The sequence below is a fragment of the Cebus imitator genome, unplaced genomic scaffold (assembly GCF_001604975.1).
Source record: "Cebus imitator isolate Cc_AM_T3 unplaced genomic scaffold, Cebus_imitator-1.0 Scaffold183, whole genome shotgun sequence".
NCBI lineage: Eukaryota > Metazoa > Chordata > Mammalia > Primates > Cebidae > Cebus > Cebus imitator.
This window is the reverse complement of record NW_016107498.1, coordinates 1,477,336-1,496,193: the sequence shown is the minus strand read 5'-3', so window position 1 is coordinate 1,496,193 and position 18,858 is coordinate 1,477,336. Positions and strand designations below refer to the sequence as shown.

General features: G+C 35.0%; 1 protein-coding gene across 6 annotated transcripts in view; it reads right to left on the bottom strand.

Moving 5' to 3' along the window:
• The window catches only part of CNTLN (centlein), a 338,923-nt gene that overhangs the window by 114,439 nt on the left and 205,626 nt on the right, over window positions 1-18,858 (bottom strand). For 5 of the 6 annotated variants that reach the window (XM_017545930.2, XM_017545932.2, XM_017545931.2 and 2 more), the window contains exon 14: window positions 4,494-4,585. In XM_017545930.2, the coding sequence (XP_017401419.1) occupies window positions 4,494-4,585 (92 nt within the window). Of the gene's footprint in view, window positions 1-2,698; window positions 2,799-4,493; window positions 4,586-18,858 lie in introns of those variants that run through there. The other variant, XM_017545934.2, reaches the window with a different exon arrangement.

Here is an 18,858-nt window from a genome sequence, read left to right as displayed (position 1 = left end):
TTAAATCAGCATTCATTTACTAAGTGACTAGGCTATCCTGGGGCTTGGGAATTTCTCAGTACAGTATGAGGAATATCACCTAATTTTAATCACTTCTATTCCATGGTATGATATATTAACCTACTATTGGACTTATGTCCTTATAGGACCTACTCATGACATAGAATAAAAGTATCTGAAAAATTTTGTACCAGACTATTGTAGACTTCTGTATATTTCTGTGAAAGAGATTGTATTTTTCCTTCTCAATGTAAGCTCTTATTGGGGAGCTGATTAATATGACAAAAAATACAGTGTTCAATAAAAAAAATCTATGGCAGAGTATTTTTTATTTTTTCCTAATCACTCTACCTCTAAATTTTATTGAAGGATTTTTAATCACCACCCAAATCAGTATACTTCTCATAAATATATTTTAAAATACTTTTGCATGTTAGATTCCAAAAAGGAGTAAGTAAAATATACTCTATTTTTTAAATACATATTTGGTGCAAGTAAACAATTACACTTTCTTTAAGTCAGGGTCTCAAATTGCCAAGGCTGAAGTGCAGGAGCCCAATCATGGTTCACCCCAGCCTTGATCTCCCGGGCTCAAGTGATCCTCTCACCTCAGCCTCCCAAGTAGCTGGGACCAGAGTCATGCACCAACACACCTGGCTAATTTTTTATTTTTTGTGGAGACGGAGTCTCACTGTGTTGCCTTGACTGGTCCACACTTTTTTTTTTTTTAAAAAGTTACTTTGGTGATACAAAAATATTAATAAAAAGCAGTGTGTTTTAGGGGAAACAGAATTTTGAATTAGGTCTATATCTCACTTCCAACTCTACTCACTTTATCTGGTAAAATATTTAAAGTATTTTACCTTTACTTTCCTCATCTGTGAAATGAGGATAGTAATACCTACACCTTGCAGTTTTGTTGGGAGTATTAAATGTGATCATAAACCATAATTCCTGAAGAAAACAATTTATTACCATTATCCTTATTACTGTTTCTATTATCATTAATCTTAACACCTACCTAATAAAATTGCTGTAACTAAAATATAATTACTTGTGCTGAATATTCCAAAGTAGCCATTAAATCAACTTTATATTTCAATTAAACTAAAATATGTTATAAACAAATACAACAAATAAACATCTTAAATTTGAGATTCCGATTCTGGAAATTAGCATTATATATATATTTTTTTTACTAAAATCCAATTAAGTTTGGGGAAAACTCTTTAAAATTTTACTAGTTTGGTGCTCAGAACACAACACATCAAAGTATGGCACTTTGGTTTGCCAAGTGCCTTGAATTGAAGGTCACTGGAAGTGCCTCAGAAGCAAGATCTCCTGCCCTCCTGTCACCCACCCCTTTTTCTCCCCTAAGTCAGTCAAATCAACATAATTCCTCTTCCCTAAAGCAGGTCATACAAACTAAAACTCCTCTCCCCAAAAGCAAGGCTTAAAACCAAGAAAAGTCATTTTCTCCCTTCTTGGTTCTCCCTTGAAGACTTTCATTCCAGAGGGGTCTGGTCCCATACCTGGGAAGGAAGGAAGTCTACACAGAGGGCAAGAAGAATCTGAGCAGACAGGCCTTGCTGGGCTCACCTCTCCTCAGTCCATTACCATAGATCATACCCATTTGTGCAAACACATTTCTACATGGCTATCCTTTATTTATGGAACCTCAGCATATAAACAGACAGTTTTCTCTGGGTCTTTGTTTTTGAAGCCTCCTGTGGCACATAAAACTTTGATTAAATAAATGTTATGTTTTTCTCATATTAACCTGCCTTTTATTATAGGAGTGTCAACTGTGGCCCTTATGATGGGCGAGGAAATATACCACACCTTTCCACCCCTATATACACACCAATTGAAGATGTCTATGGTTTTAAGGTCTCTTAACTGCCTAATGTGCATCTATGTTTGATAATGAGAAATGGTCAAAATTATTTAAGTTTAAATTGGAGGACAAATAACAAAACAGAGACACTACTTCTAAATATTTTGAAAGGGAAAATCCATAGCACTTATTAAAGTGTTATTCAAGGTATACACTCAAAAACTGTTAAACTGATTTTAATCCTTCAAAAATAGAAAAGTAAATTTTAATACATATTTGAGAATGAAAGTCTGGGGAACTGATAAAGGTGTTCAATTTATGGGTTATAATTCAGCTCAGGCTCATGTTTTCTTACAGTTCTGAACATTTTAAATACTATACCAAATAGATGGCTCTTTTTAGGCCAGGTGCAGTGGCTCACGTCTGTAATCCCAGCACTTTGGGAGGCTGAGGTGGGAGGATCACTTGTACCCAGGAGTTAGAGACCAGCCTTGCCAACATGATGAAACCCCACCTCTACAAAAAACACAAAAATTAGCCAGGCATGGTGGTGCACACCTATAGTCCCAGTTACTCAGGAGGCTGAGGCAAGAGAATAGCTTAAACCCAGCAGGTGGAGGTTGCAGTGAGCCCATCGTACTCCACACTGGATGACAGAGCAGATTCTGTCTGAGGGAAAAAAAAAGCAGGCTCTCTTCAAAACAGAAATAAAACACCTGGCATTATCAAGCTATGAAGCACGTATATTAGCTTGCTAGGGTTGCCATAACAAAGTATAACAGAGTAGGTGACTTAAACAACAGAAATTTATTTTCTCACATTCCTGAAGTCTAGAAGTCCAAGATCAAGGTGTCAGCAGGGTTGGTTTCTTCTGAAGCCTCTCTCCTTGGCTTGTAAATGGCTATCTTTTCCCTGTGTCTTCACATGGACTTCCCTCTGTATTTGTCTGTATTCTAATTTCCTTTTTTTAAATAAAGACACTGGTCATGTTGTATTAGGGCTCACCCTAATAGCCTTATTTCAACTTAATTACCTCTTTAAGGACCCTGTCTCCAAATATAGTCACATTCTGTGATAATATAGATTAGGACTCTTAATATACATATAAATTTGGGGGCTATAACACAATTCTGCCAATAACAATGTGAAATGTTAATATATTATTTTAAAAATAATCTGTTCATATGTTTCATTTCTACTGTATACAACTACTGTTTTCATCTTAATACTATTTTTAAAATTAATTTTGAGTTTCACATAAAAGTTTTAAAATAAGGAAATTCAACCATGAGGAATTAACTTGTGATTGATAAAATTACATTAGGTAAATATAAAAAATAGTATACTAATTTGACATACGTCCAATGAAAATATATTTGTTGTCAGGTCTTAAAACAGATGTTTGGATCTACTATTGTAGTATTCATTTATGGCAGATGGAATGAAATAATGGCTTACTTTTGGGTTTCTACCCTAAGGCAAGAAATAGTAGTTACTTATCCATAGATACAAAAATTATACAAAACTTGGCAAATAAAAATATTTTTCTGAAAAAAAAGATGCTAGGTTAGTGTGAACTGTATGACATCCTAGCTGGTAGTGCATAGATTAATTCAGTTAGTCATTTACCTAAAAACATGTTAATGTAAGCATTTCTAGTTCTGTGTTATTACATTAACTTTATATGTGTCATTCAGTAATAATGAGATGACAGCCTTTGTTACCTGACCGTATGGCAAGTGTTAGAAATATGAACAATCACATCATCTGCTATAAATCACTAGATTTCCTACAAGTCAATTCAGAGATGCAACAAAATGTAAGTAATTATGTTAATATTTTTGTTTATATATTTGTACATTTTTAGCTTTATCTAATTATAAAATCAGTCTAATGTAGCCAACTGACAATCACTTATAAGAACAAGCAATTTAAAGATTATTTTCTGTATAACATAACAAAGTATTACTAATTAGATCCACTTAATTGAACTTGATAACAATGTATTTGTAAAAATATGAATTAAGTATAAAATTATAAAGATAAACGTTAATATTTTAAAATAGTATTTTACTGTTAATGATAGACATGTTATAACATGACTATACGGTTTACATGGATGGCCTTATTGGAACATAAAATGCTGTACTAAATCATATTGGTATAAATTTTTATCTAAAATGAGATGAGTCATGTATTTTTTCAAGTTTAACATTAAAACTATAAATATATTACCATTTTACTGTGATAAAGTTGTAACTCTGCTCAGGTTTTAGTTCAAACATTATAAATCTCTGTATTTGTGGAAGTATAGCACAGTCTTATTAAAATATATTTTAAACTTAAACTGCTAAGTTATAACTAACAAGCACATATAGCCTACATTTCCATAGTTTCTATTTTTTTCATTCTCTCCATTTCACCTTTTGAAAATAATTTTAATCTATGTCAATGGAAGCACAAGTGTTTATACATTTATTTCACTAACATTGATTTTTTTTAACCCCATTTTGGCAAGCCAATGATTTTGAATTATGGATCTGAATTAAGGATTCACACAAGGTTTACATTCATAAGCTGTTGCTTTAAAATATAATCCTTTATGTTAAAATTCAGATTTAACTTGCTCAGCTCAATATCTTAAAGATTAGACTACCTTCTGTAATGTCTGCTCCAACATTTCATTTCCATTCTTCTCTGGAGTACTTTTCTTGACCTCATCATCTTCACCAGATCTAAAGAGCTGTTCTGGTAGAGAATAAATAATATATTATGGTACCAAGTGTACTGCTAAAATACTGTCCTGTCATTTAAAAAAAAAAAAGAGTTCTATGGTGTTTCAATTATGAATAATCTAGGCTATTTTCTTGTCAAGTGTTTGGCCAGTAACTAAACAATGACCCCTTTCAAGATTTTTAGCCACATAATTATGTATCTTTGTAGTGCCACCTTTTTTTTTTTTTTTTTTTTTTTTTTTTTTTTTACAGTGTAAGATTTTTCAAAAGTACAATAGATCTGCGGGTTAACAATGCCACACTTTTATTCCTATTTTCATTCTTTTGTAGACTATTCCCCCTTTGCCTTAAAAGCAGAATTCATTGCCTTTTTATCTACACAGTCACTACTAGTTTTGTTCTCTGGATCTTGTTCCCTGCCAGGAGGATCACAGTGATTGCTGAACAAAGCAAACAGTAACAGAATTAGGGTGGATTGAACTTGTAACACCCCCTACCACAACCTTTTTTTCAAGTGAAAGATCATGCACTGGGCAAGGTAAACCATAAAAATCACTCTTCTAGAAATACCGTGACTTCGTAACAAACAGAAAGCTAGGTATATGGGTGAGGTTATATCTACAAATCATTCCTACAATAGCTATACATTTGACTACCAAAACCTTTTCAACCAAGCCAAAAACCTACAAGTAACTTAACAATCTTAAAGAAAAAACAAAATCATAAAACTTCAGTTAATATTAAAAACAAAATATATCAAATCCTATACATAACTTTTTTCTTATCAGATAAATTACTATGACAAATTTTACTAACATTTTCTTGTTGAATTACTTTTGGAATATAACTTGTCTTAAGGAATAAAAAGGGACAAAAAAGAATACATAAAGCTAAAAAGATACATATCTGTGTTAGCCTGAGATGATTTTGCTTTAAAATATGCTTGGCCGCTGTAGGTCAGTGTAAAACTTTGATTTCTCAACAAAGGAAAAAGAAAACAATATTATTCTCTGTAGAGCAGAAATCCTCCTGGTATAAACAGTGACTAACAAGTTTGTTAGAGTGAATTAGGCGTTTCTTTTGTCTTTGAAAAATGACATGCCCAATTAAAACTTCTGTACTTATGAAATAAATAGAACACTATCCTAAGGATAATAAAAGCTAGGATAGGTAGAATTTGCCACCTGGGGAATAAGTACCTTTACCTTGATAATAATCTATCAGTTCCCCAAGTTTCTTCTTCTAGTCCCCTAACACCATGGTGTTGAATTCATTTACAAAAATCTTTCAGCAATATAGAAATAATATGCAAATACAATTCATCTTTTCTCATCATTTAAATATCTACTATACTTCTGAGTGAAATATTTAATCTTAAAAATAAGATAACATTTCTATGTTCAAAAAGTATGGGATGTCAACAATAGCTAAATAATTCCAATAAAGTAAGTGGTGAAGACTGATTTAAAAATGAATTTGTCTGCTGTTTGTTTGCTCCTGGATGTGTGCAAGGTCCACAGGTGGAACGGCTAACCATGTTCAGCTGTGCTTATCTGCTCAAGTTTGTTTCTCCCCTTCACAGGTTTATACAAAATGCTCAAGAAGCTAAGCCCATGCCATGAAAAGAAAGGGGGACTCAATTCTCTGCCCTTGATTCTCTTTCTCTTCAAGGATTTCAGGATTTGTGAAATAAACCAAGAAGACCTAGTCAGAATACATACTTCTATTTCTTTCCTATGGTAGATGTGTGAGCATATACTTCACTTTACTGGAGATTTATTTTTAATATTTTAGTTTTACATGACTTTCTCTTACTAGTATAAACATTCATTCTAATTTACATTCTTTCTCAGGAGTTTCTTCTCTCCATTTTTTCTTTTTCTTATTAACTTTTCATTTTGCTTATTCATAGTACTTAAGCTTATTATATTCTATTTTTTCTTTTTGAGATGGAGTTTTGCTCTGATTGCCCAGGCTGGAGTGCAATGGCATGACCTCAGCTCACCACAACCTCCACCTCCTGGGTTCAAGTAATTCTCCTGCCTCAGCCTCCCAAGTAGCAGGGATTACAGGCATGCGCCACCATGCCCGGCTAATTTTTTTTATTTTTAGTAGAGACGGGGTAGATGGTTTTTAACATCCAGCCCCACCAACAGGCCTCTGCAGAGGGAAGAGGAAATGGAGATTGAATTCAATCACCAATGGCCAATGATTGAATCAATGATGCCTACTTAATGAAAGCTCCACAAAAATTACGGAGTTTGGAGACATTCCAAGTTGGTAAAGATTTGAGATGCTGAAGGTGGCACACTCAGAAAAGACAAGAAAGCTTCCTGTTCCTTCCTCCATACCATGAACTACGCAACTCTTCTATTTGGCTGTTTCTGAGTTGTATCCTTTAAAACAAACCTGTAATGGTAAACAGAAAACTTTTCTGAGCCATTCTAGCAAATTACCAAATCTGAGGAAGGGCTCCTGGGAACCCCCAATTTATAGTCAGTTGGTCAGAAATACAGGTGGAAACCTGGGACTTGTGACTGGCATCTATTGTTGCTGAAAAGTTTTTGGCTTTATTGGAGAAAACCTGAATATGCCTCAAAGGATTTCCCTTTTGTTCCCAATATGTTCCCTTGATTTGCCTCTAACTTAAAGTAGGATGACCATTTCCAAATGCTTGATTTTTTGGTCATGTTCTTCTTGGTATGCATCCAACACAATCTATACTAAACAGTGAGTAAACTTGAGACACTTGCCAGAAATCTTGAACTTAAATTGTATGCTGCCCGACTATTATGAAAGTCTGTGTTATTTTTTAAGTAACATTTAATAAGGACAATCTGACAGTTGCAATCCATTTACTCCATTCTGACATCTAAAATGGGGCAGTCTTGCAGAACTGAGTCCTTAATCTGTAGGGTCTGCACTAATTCTAAGTAGTTAGAATTGAACTGAATTGCCCAATTGGAGTTTGGGGAAGCAAAGAGTTGGTTGTTGGGTAGAAGAAAAAAATGCATATAATTGGTTTCAGAAGTATTGTGAGTAAAAAAAACTCTGAATGCTGTTTCAGACAAGTGAATTGTGGATGAATAGGCAACAATCAGCAAGACCCGACATTAAAAAGTTTTTGGTTTTTGTGTTAATTAAACATTGTTGCCTTAGGCGACACAAAGTCAGATCAGCCAACTATAATTAAAACCCATCTCCTCTGAGAAGTAACCATAGGCCAATGAAAACTGAAGTCGCATTTCCAATTAATGAAATGGCAAGAAATAAATCTTGTTTCTGATGTGTAAGACAGAATTTCAATCATTTGATATGACTGTTAGTCTTGGCACTTCTTTCTGGAGACCTAGACCATCCCCTTTGACTTTAACTGGGTAGGAGGCTTAGGAAGAATCTATTAAATCAGTAAAAGTTGAAAGACAAGTAGCCCATTTTTGTTACCAGCCACAGATATTCTAAAAAGGAAGTTGCCAGAACAATGTAAGTACCTTTTTCTAGGAAGAGAGGTAGAAAAACAGAAGGATAAGTAGAGTTTGTTTGTTTCATTTTATTCTTTGTAAACTATGCCCAATAAACAGGCTTCCTTGCCTTAAAAATGAAATGTCTTTAAGCTGCGGACTTGATGCACTTAATCCCATTAGCTCACATGGATGAAGTATGGGGATTTGAACATGGTCTCTTTAATTCCTCTAGCTAGCTTGGAAGCCACGTGTAACAACCTTTTATGATTTTACGCTATTCCTTAAGCACATACTTTTTAAATATTTTAGACTGTTTATTTTCTACTTCCAAGTGCTTTATTATATTTTAATTTCTGTTTTTATATTAAATGAATTTCCTTTATTGAGTTTAAGACTGGAATTGTGCTTCTGATATCATACAAATTTCATGTTACACATTAGTTTTTACAATTAAATTTCATTTCAATTTACTTTAATATTTCTCTATATTCCTAATATTATTCCTTTGGTTTGTTTAAACAATAATTTTTAATCTTAAAATTTCTATTTTTTTTTTTAGACAACCTGTTCTATCACCCAGGCTGGAGTGCAGTGGCGTGATCTCAGCTCACCATAACCTTCACCTCCAGGGCTCAAGTAATCCTCCAGCCTAATTGACCCAAGTAGCTGGGACTACAGCTGCATGCTGCCATACCCAAGTTTTTTGTTTGTTTGTTTGTGTTTTTTTGGTAGAGACAGGATTGCCCAGGCTGGTCTTGAATTCCTGTATTCAAACGATTCACCTGCATGTTATATATATATGTATATATACGTATATATATTATATACATTATATGAATATATAATATATATGTATATATACACACATATACATTATACAATATACATTATATGTGTATATATAAAATATACATTATATATGTGTGTATACATACACACACACACACACACATACACTAACATACACAGGAGGGTACAAAAAAAGAACAGAAAACGGCTTTAGATAGGAGGTCACATAGATCAGTAGGTCTTTTCTACACGGAACTGACAAGAAAAGAAAGGAATACAGTACTGTGCACACTGGTCCAGAGATATTAAATGCTAAAGCACATTTGGGGTTTTATTTTGCTGATTTTTCAGTTTTGGGGAGGAAAAAATAATGCTAAATATATGAAAAAATAAGGCTAATGAGGTAGGCAAGGGCTATTTTTCAGTGGGATAAAGAAATTCGGGCTTTATTCTGTTATTAGCAGGAAGTCACTAAATAATTGAGTAATATAAGATCAGAAATATTAACATACCAAGAGTAGGGCTGGAAGGAATATCCTTATGCTAGATTGGATAGCAATTATAATTAGTATAAAACGAAACTGCAGTCTGACCTTCCTTTCTTTATAAAACATATTGCATGGGTTTAGAATAATTTTTGTTTATTCTCCTTAAATGCTTAGGTACTAGGTATATGCTCAATAGATTAATGACTTTGCATTAAATTATGGCCACAAAGAATTAGTTACTATTAATCATTTCAAGAAGTAACTATTTTAACATTTTTATTGTTGTTGAAAAGTTTTTGACTTTATTGGAGAAAACCTGAATATGCCTCAAAGGATTTCCCTTTTGTTCCCAATATGTTCCCTTGATTTGCCTCTAAGTTGAAGTAGGATGACCATTTCCAAATGCTTGATTTTTTGGTCATGTTCTTGGTATGCATCCAACACAATCTATTCTTAATAGTAAGTAAATTTGAGACACTTGCCAGAAATCTTGAACTTAAATTGTATGCTGCGCGACTATTATGAAAGTCTGTGATATTTTTTAAGTAACATTGAATAAGGACAATCTGCAATCCATTTACTCCATTCTAGATGCTTTATTTCTGGATTTGGTCAGACTATCTAGAAAGTCATATAATCATAACATATGCTAACAGCTCCAGCATACTTTTGCTCACTGGCTTATGCTTTTATATCATACTGTGGTAGACTATTACTCAGCAAATCGTTACTCCTCTCATGGATACCTTCATAGATAGAATACAGATCCCTACTCCACTAATATTGAGTTTAGCCATGTGATTTGCTTGGATTAGGGAAACATGAATATAAATGACAGCATACTTGTTATGAGCCTGGAACTTAAGAAATGGTATGCTTATGATCACCCCTTGGAAATTCCAACATCCGCCTCGAAAAGAACATGTTCAGGTAGTCACTGCTCCTTCAGCCTGGCCTGGGATTAAGAAATATGAAGCAGACCTAAATCCAATATTGCCTCAAGGTGAAGCACTCCAGCTAACCAACAGACCTGCAGACTACAGCATAGTTATCATAGCTGATAGACTCATGAGCAAGAAATAAATGTTTATTACTGCATGCTATTGAGATTTTGTGATTTTGTGGTTGTTTATTCTGTAGGAAAAACTGATGGGATACAGAAATTGGTAATTATAAGTGGGGTACTGCTATGATAAAAAACTAAATTATGTGGCATTGATTTGGGGACTGGGCGGCGCGTAGCAAAATATGTTACAGGATGCTGAGAAAATAGTGACCCATGTTATGTAGTTACAGAACACTTGGAAAACTGCCACATGGCATAACCTGGAAGGCAAAAAAATGTACCTAATAAATTTTACACTGAGTGAGGAAGCATATAATGCTGATAGTATGACTTTGGTTATTGCTGGCTGCATTTGACTAGCTACTCTAAGAAAGATCCAAGCTCAGAAAGGCAATGACCATTGATACATGGGAAGTGTGTAAGTTCCAGTAGTTTTAGAGTTGGAAAATGGAATTGTCACCATATCAAAGGAGTGGACACTGAATCACTGGCAGCATAAAGGCCAAATCTCAGATGCTGACATTAAAACATGGCTCAGGGTTTGGCTGTCAAATCTGTTGCTAATAATTTCTGAAAGGAATAATGCAAGGCCTAGTAGATTCTGGGTAAAGGCCTAAAAATATTCCCCCAATCCTCCATAGAAACTAATACAGACAATGAATTGTTGTTGGCTTTATTTAATAAGGAGACTTGCTTTAGCCAAAGAAATCTCAGGTGGAAGTTACAATGTGCCAGTTCCAAACATAGACAAAAGAAACTCTCCATGTTTACATTTGCTTCTGCCGTGTTCAAGAATCAGACACATAGAAGAGAAGTGGACTTGACTTGCAGCCTAAAACTGAGCTCGGCCAGAAAACCTGCAGTAGTTAAGAGCTCCTTCAGCCAACACACAGACCCATATGCAATAAATAAATGCTTGCCATTGTTTATGAATTAGTTTTCCCATTTGCTTGTTTCTTGCATTGTCTAATACACAAGCCCTCAACTTTCAATAACAAACACAATAAGAAATGGTTTTGTGAACATACTCATGTACCTGTAACTCAGTAAAGACTGAAGAACGTAGCTCCTGATCAAACCTTATATGTGATTTTTCAGGCTTGATCATAGGTAATTCCAAAGGTTCTACCTGGTACTCCTCACAAGGGAATGCTGCCCTCCCTAACCAGACTTGTTGTACAGTCAATGGACTTCAGTCTCTGAAGGGAGTTACACTCAAGGTTTAGGGTTCCCCTGGTCAAGGACACTAGCTTCCCTGGCCAATCACACTCTTAAGCATATCTGTATCTCTACCATAGATGTCTCAATATGGAGGCCTTTTTATAGGGTGCCTTTGGCTGAGGCTTGCTTAGGTGTCTCTGCAGAAACCTCCTTAGGAGACTGGGAGGAGACAGTAAACTTGAAAGATCCTTGTCCTCATTCTGACTTTATACTTTTCCTCTCTCAACCATCCTCCCACAACCGTCCCCCATGCCTCAAGTCTATCAAATGGCAAGAATCTTTTGTTTGAGGATCCACTAGCCATGAGACAACCCTCATTTCTATGTTGATCACTGGACCAATGGGGGAAAATAAAATATGGGGAGCTGGCACTTTCTCCACTTTAGCCTCTTGCTTAAACTATCTCAGTAATTAATTAAAGGTGGCTGTAACTTTCATTTTGGTTTGTTGTCTTAGAGCAGCTATTCCTACACCTGGCATTTCAGCTCTTTGGTTGAGCTAAGCTCTTAACAAAGGTATTGTGGGACTATATTCAAGAGTTATTACACTATGAATTGCAATTTTCAGTAAGGAGAAATTTAGCATGGTAGGGACTTAAGGTATTCATTTGGAAAGCCTAGGAGAGACTGAACTCATTTGAGAAAAAAGGCAATGAGGCTTTTTTTTTTTTTTTTTTGGATGACATGCTTAACTTTTAAGATACCTGTAAAAACAGCCAGAAGGAAACAGGTATCAGAAAATAGGAAATATACATTTGGAATATGGAAAGAGGTTACTATTCCTTTAGATTTGAGATTTAATCCAGGGAAAACATGTTCCATTAAAAAAAAAAAAAAGTAAGTCAGAGGGACCAGATTTTCCCTTCTATATGGAGCAACTGAAAAACAGACAAAATGTATCAAAAATATTTTTTAGATACTAGGCACCAGACAATGTCATCCCTAAGAGAGGGCAACAAATAAAATGAGTTCTATAATTACCCTAGCTTACTGCTTACAGAGAGCTTCCAAGCTACAGCACAGAAACAGGAAACCTAAATGGAGTCCAGTAATATTCCAAAATTAAGGAGACACACCCTGGATTACAGGGAGACCAATGGAGCTAGAGTTTGCAAGGCAAAGTGTCATAGAGGAGAGATCTACCCAGATATAGGGGGAGCTCTGAAGATCTACAGAGCTGAAGACCTCGTGCATGCATATAAGGAAACTACCCAGGTTTAAGAGAAAAAAAAAACCATCCAAACGGATTGGAGAAAACTTAAAGGAAACAATCTGCAAAGCTCATACAGGTGCAATAGTAGTTCAAGCTCTGACTAGCTGAGGGAAAAAAGGGGGATATATTATATAATGATGAACAAACTAAGAATGAGAGCAGAATTCCTATCAGAAACAATCCACACTAGAAGAGAGTGGAGTAATTAACTACTAACGAAAAAAAAATCTGTCAAGGTAGCATTCTATATTTATTGAAAATATCTTTCAAAAATGAAGCAAAAATACTGATATTTTTCAGGTGTACAACAGCCAAAAGAATTCACTACCAGCAGATGTGCACTCTAAGAAATATTAAAGGAAGTCCTTCAGGCAAAAAGGGATAATACCAGATGGAAATATGGATCTACAGAAAGGAATGAAGAGCGGCAGAAATGGTTCTCAGCAAAAAAACACTGAGAACTACCAGCTCTGGTTAGATCCAACACTCTCTGCAAAAGCCAGACAACAATTTGAAACCCTGGGTCACCCCTTCTAGAATAGAAAACACTCAGTAGTTGGTGGAGCAAAGTGTACCTTTAACAAAATACAGATTTAGAATCCGAACTGAAAAAAAAAAAGCCACAAAGGAAGAAAAGAACTTGCCAAAAACCCGAATTGAATATAATACAAGTTCAGAAAACAGATAATAAAACACCTCCCCCTCAAAAATAAGAATTTGAAGAACTAAGGCAATAAATTGAGAACAACAACAAAGAACATTACTACAAATTAAACAGAAATGTAAGAAAGGAAAACAAAAGAAGGCCGGGGGCAGTGGCTCATGCATTTAATCCCAGCACTTTGGGAGGCAGGCGGTTCAGGAGTCAGGAGATCGAGCCCATCCTGGCCAGCAGGGTGAAACCCGCCTCTACCAAAAAAATACAAAAACTAGCTGGGTGTGGTGGCACATGCCTGTAATCCCAGCTACTAGGAAGGCTGAGGCAGGAGAATTACTTGAACCAGGGAGTTGTAGATTGCAGTGAGCCGAGATTGCACCACTGCACTCCAGCCTGGCAACAGAGTGAAATTCCATCTCAGAAAAAAAAAAAAAAAAAAAGAAAAAAAAAAAAAAGGAAAAAAAAAAAAAAAAAAAAAAAAAAAAAAAAAAAAAAAAAAAGGGAACAAAAGAAAGATTATACATGGTTAAAAATTGAGTTACTGATGAAGGAAAGTCTTGAGATAAAGTGAATGCAGAAGAAAAAGACAAAAGATTAAAGAATCGTAAAAAAAATAGATATGAAGACCAGACAAAAAACAATCTAGCATAAAGACAACTTCTTTGAATTACAGTATAAAAAGTGGATTAGAAAAGTATGCAAAAATAAATGCAAAAGAGAAATCCTTGGAACAAAGTAGTATTTTAATTGACAAATAATAAATGCACAGGTATTTTAGGAAAATGTAATCTAGAACAAATTATACTAAGACACTGTCTACTTAAGTTTTTGAGTATCAAGTTGAAAAAAGTAAATTTTCAGGAATCCACTTAGCAAAGGCAAGTCACATCCACAGCAGGAGGTGATGCAGGGGAGGTTGGAAAAATCTGTAACACATCCTCATAGCAACCATCGATTCTATAAATGAACAACATCTAGAAAGATCTGAGGGAAAAAAGGTGTAACCCAATAAAATTATGCCCAGCCCATTTAATCCCTTGAATATAAAGAGAGTTGAATCATATTCTCAAACATCTATGTTCTTACAAATATGGCTATTTTCATTCCTTCTTGAAAAAAAATACTTTTTTTTTTTCCAGACAGAGTCTTGCTCTTTCACCCAGCCTGGAGAAAAGTAGCTCGATCTTGGTGCACTCACTGCAACCTCCACCCCTGGGTTAAAAGAATTCTCCTGCCTCAGCCTCCCAGGTAGCTGGGTTTACAAGTATTCACCACCATGCCCTGTAAACCGTTTTGCATTTTTAGCAGAGACAGGGGTTTTTCCATATTAGCCAGGAAGGTCTAAAACTCCTGACCTCAGGTGATCCACCTGACTTGGCTTCCCCAGCTGAGTTTTGTAAAAATCCCAGGTTTTCCATCTTGGGTAGCAAGGTGTTCATTTCTTTTTATAACTTTTCTGTTAATCTTAAAGAAATTAATTCTTTTGAAGCAGAGAAAACATTTATTTAAAGTTTTACAGCTCATTTACTTTTATTTCAGTTACTCTTCACTTAGTTGACTCCAAATATATGTAAATCTCTTTTTCAAAAATATGATACTCTTTTTATATAATTAATCTACCCATCTAGTCTTCTCCTTACCTGGCCATTAAGAGATGGTTATATGATAATTAATATTAAAGATTTTCATCTGTAACAGGTTGTTAACTAGCTTTTTCTTTGCTTTCTTCTTGTTATTCTTTCTTACTGCTTGAATATTTGTAAGTATGTATCATTTTTCAAAAAACAATAAAGTTATTAATTTTGAAAAAGGAAACCAAGGATAAAGTCTCAGTGAACCCTAATTATTAAGAAGTAAATGAAAAGATGTTCCATGGAAAGAGACAGGAAGATAACAGCAAGAGTAGGATGTAAAATGAGACAAAGTAATTCAGAAGCTGATAAAAAATTAAGCTTGAAATACAATGAAAATTAAAGGTATAAAATGAAGAGGTTGAAATATTGGCCTTAACAAGTCAACAGTAACCTGAGTGTAAGCAACTGGAGTAATAAGAGTAAGTGGGACATAAGGCCAAGTGAGGGGCGGATGAAAACTAATTATTAAGTATAAATTGTCAAAACCTAAAAGTACAGTGGTCAGAATGTAGCAGGTTAAACAACAAAAAATCCTGTGATGATCAACGAGACAGAAAATTAACATGGATATCCAGGACTTGAACTAGGATCTGCGATCTTAAGCAGACCTAATAGACATCTACAGAACTCTCCACCCCAAATCAACAGAACATGCATTCTTCTCAGCACCACATCACACTTACTGTAAAACTGGAAGTAAATCACTCCTCAGCAAATGCAAAAGAATGGAAATCAAAACAAACAGTCTCTCAGACCACAGTGCAATCAAATTAGATCTCGGGATTAAGAAACTCACTCAAAACTGCACAATTACATGGAAACTGAACAAACTGCTCCTAAATGACTACTGGATAAACAATGAAATGAAGGCAGAAATAAAGACGTGCTTGAAAACAAATGAGAACAAAGACACAAAGTACCAGAATCTCTGGGACACATTTGAAGCACTGTCTAGAGGAAAATTTATAGCACTAAATGCCCACATGAGAAGTGAGGAAAGAATGAAAATCAACAACCTAATGTCACAATTAAAAGAACTAGAGGAGCAAGATCAAACAAATTCAACAGCTAGCAGACAAGAAATAACTAAGATCAGAGCAGAACTGAAAGAGATAGACACACAAAAAAAACCTTCAAAAAATTAACAAATCTGGGAGCTGTTTTTTTGAAAAGATCAACAAAATAGACCACTAGCCAGATTAATAAGAAAGAAAATAGAGAAGAATTGAATAGGTATAATAAAAAATGATAAAGGGGATATCACCACCAATTTCACAGAAATACAAACTACCATCAGAGATTACTACAAACACCTCTATGCACATAAACTAGTAAATCTAGAAGAAATGGATAAATTTCTGGACACTTAACACCCTCCCAAGAATAAACTAGGAGGAAGTTGAATCCCTGAATAGTCCAATAACAAGATCTAAGGTTCTAAAATTTAGGCAGCAATTAATAGCCTACCAACCAAAAAAAATATAGGACCAGACGGGTTCACAGCTGAATTCTACCAGAGGTACAAACAGGAGCTGTTATCATTCCTTCTGAAATTATTTCAAACAATACAAAAAGAGGGAATCCTCCCTAACTCATTTTATGAGACCAATATCATCCTGATACCAAAACCTGGCAGAGACACGACTAAAACAGAAAATTTCAGGCTAATATCCATGATGAACATTGATGCAAAAATCCTTAATAAAATACTGGCAAACCGAATCCAACAGTACATCAAAAAGCTTATCCATGATGATCAAGTGAGCTTCATCTGGTTTAATATACACAAATCTATAAATATGATCCATCATGTAAAAAGAACCAAAGACAAAAACCACGTGATTATCTCAATAGATGCAGAGAAGGCCCTCGACAAAATTCAAAAGCCCTTTATGCTAAAAACTCCCAATGAACTAGGTATCGATGGAATGTATCTCAAAATAATAAAAGCTACTTATCACAGACCCACAGCCAATAACATACTGAACAGGCAAAAACAGGAAGCATTCCCTTTGAAAACTGGCACAAGATAAGGGTGTCCTCTCTCACCACTCCTATTCAACATAGTATTAGAAGTTCTGGCCAGAGCAATCAGGCAAGAAAATGAAATAAAGCATATTCAATTAGGAAAAGAAGAAGTTAAATTTTCTATATTTGCAGACAACATGATTGTATATTTAGAAGACTCCATCATCTCAGCCCAAAATCTCAAGCTGATAAGCAACTTCAGCAAAGTCTGAGGATGCAAAATCAATGTGCAAAAATCACAATCATTCCTATAAACCAATAACACACAATCAGAGAGCCAAATCATGAGCAAACTCCCAACCACAACTGCTACCAAGGGAATAAAGTATCTAGGAATACAACTAACAAGGGATGCGAAGGACCTCTTCAAGGACAACTACAAGCCTCTGTTCAAGAAAATAAAAGAGGATACAAACAGATAGAGAAACATTCCATGCTTATGGTTAGGAAGAATCAATATTGTAAAAACGGCCATACTGCCCAAAGTAATTTATATATTCAATGCTATCCCCAGCAAGCTACCATTGACTTTCTTCACAGAACTGGAAAAAAACCACCTTAAACTTCATATGACCATAGTCAAAACAATCCTAAGCAAAAAGAACAAAGTTGGAGGCATCATGCTACCTGACTTCAAACTATACTACAAGGCTACATTAATTAAAACAGCATGATACTGGTACCAAAACAGAGATGAAGACCAACAGAACAGAATAGAAGCCTCGGAAGTAATGTCACATACCTACAACCATCTGATCTTTGGCAAACCTTACAAAAACAAACAATGGAGAAAGGATTCTCTATTTAATAAATGGTATTGGGAAAACTGGCTAGCCATATGCAGAAGGCTTAAACTGGACCCCTTCCTTATTCCTTATACAAAAATTAACTGCAGATGGATTAAAGATTTAAACCTAAGACCTAATACCATAAAAACCCTAGAAGAAAACCTAGGCAATACCATTCAGGACATAGGCATGGGCAAGGACTTCACGACTAAAACACCAAAAGCAATGGCAACAAAAGCCAAAATAGACAAATGGGATCTAATTAAACTAAAGAGCTTCTGCACAACAAAAGAAGCTATCATCAGAGTGAACAGGCAACCAACAGAATGGGAAAAAATTTTTACAATCTACCCATCTGACAAAGGGCTAATATCCAGAATTTACAAAGAACTTAAACAAATTTACAAGAAGAAAAACAAACAACCCCATCAAAAAATGGGCAAAGGATATGACCAGATGCTTCTCAAAGGAAGACATTTATGCAGCCAACAAACACATGAAAAAAAGCTCATCATCACTGGTCATTTAGAGAAATGCAAATCAAAACTACATTGAGATACTATCTCACGCCAGTTGGAATGGCAATCATTAAAAAATCAGGAGACAACAGATGCTGGAGAAGATGTGGAGAAACAGGAACGCTTTCACACTGTTGGTGGGAGTGTCAATTAGTTTAACCATTGTGGAAGACAGTGTGGCTACTCCTGAAGGATCTAGAACAAGAAATATAATTTGACCCAGCAATCCCATTACTGAGTATATACCCAAAGGATTAGAAATAGTTCTATTATTATTATGACACATGTGCACATATGTTCATTGTGGCACTGTTTACAATAGAAAATAATTGGAACCAACCCAAATGCCCATCAATGACAGACTGGATAAAGAAAATGTGGCACATATACACTATGAAATACTATGCAGCCAAAAAAAAA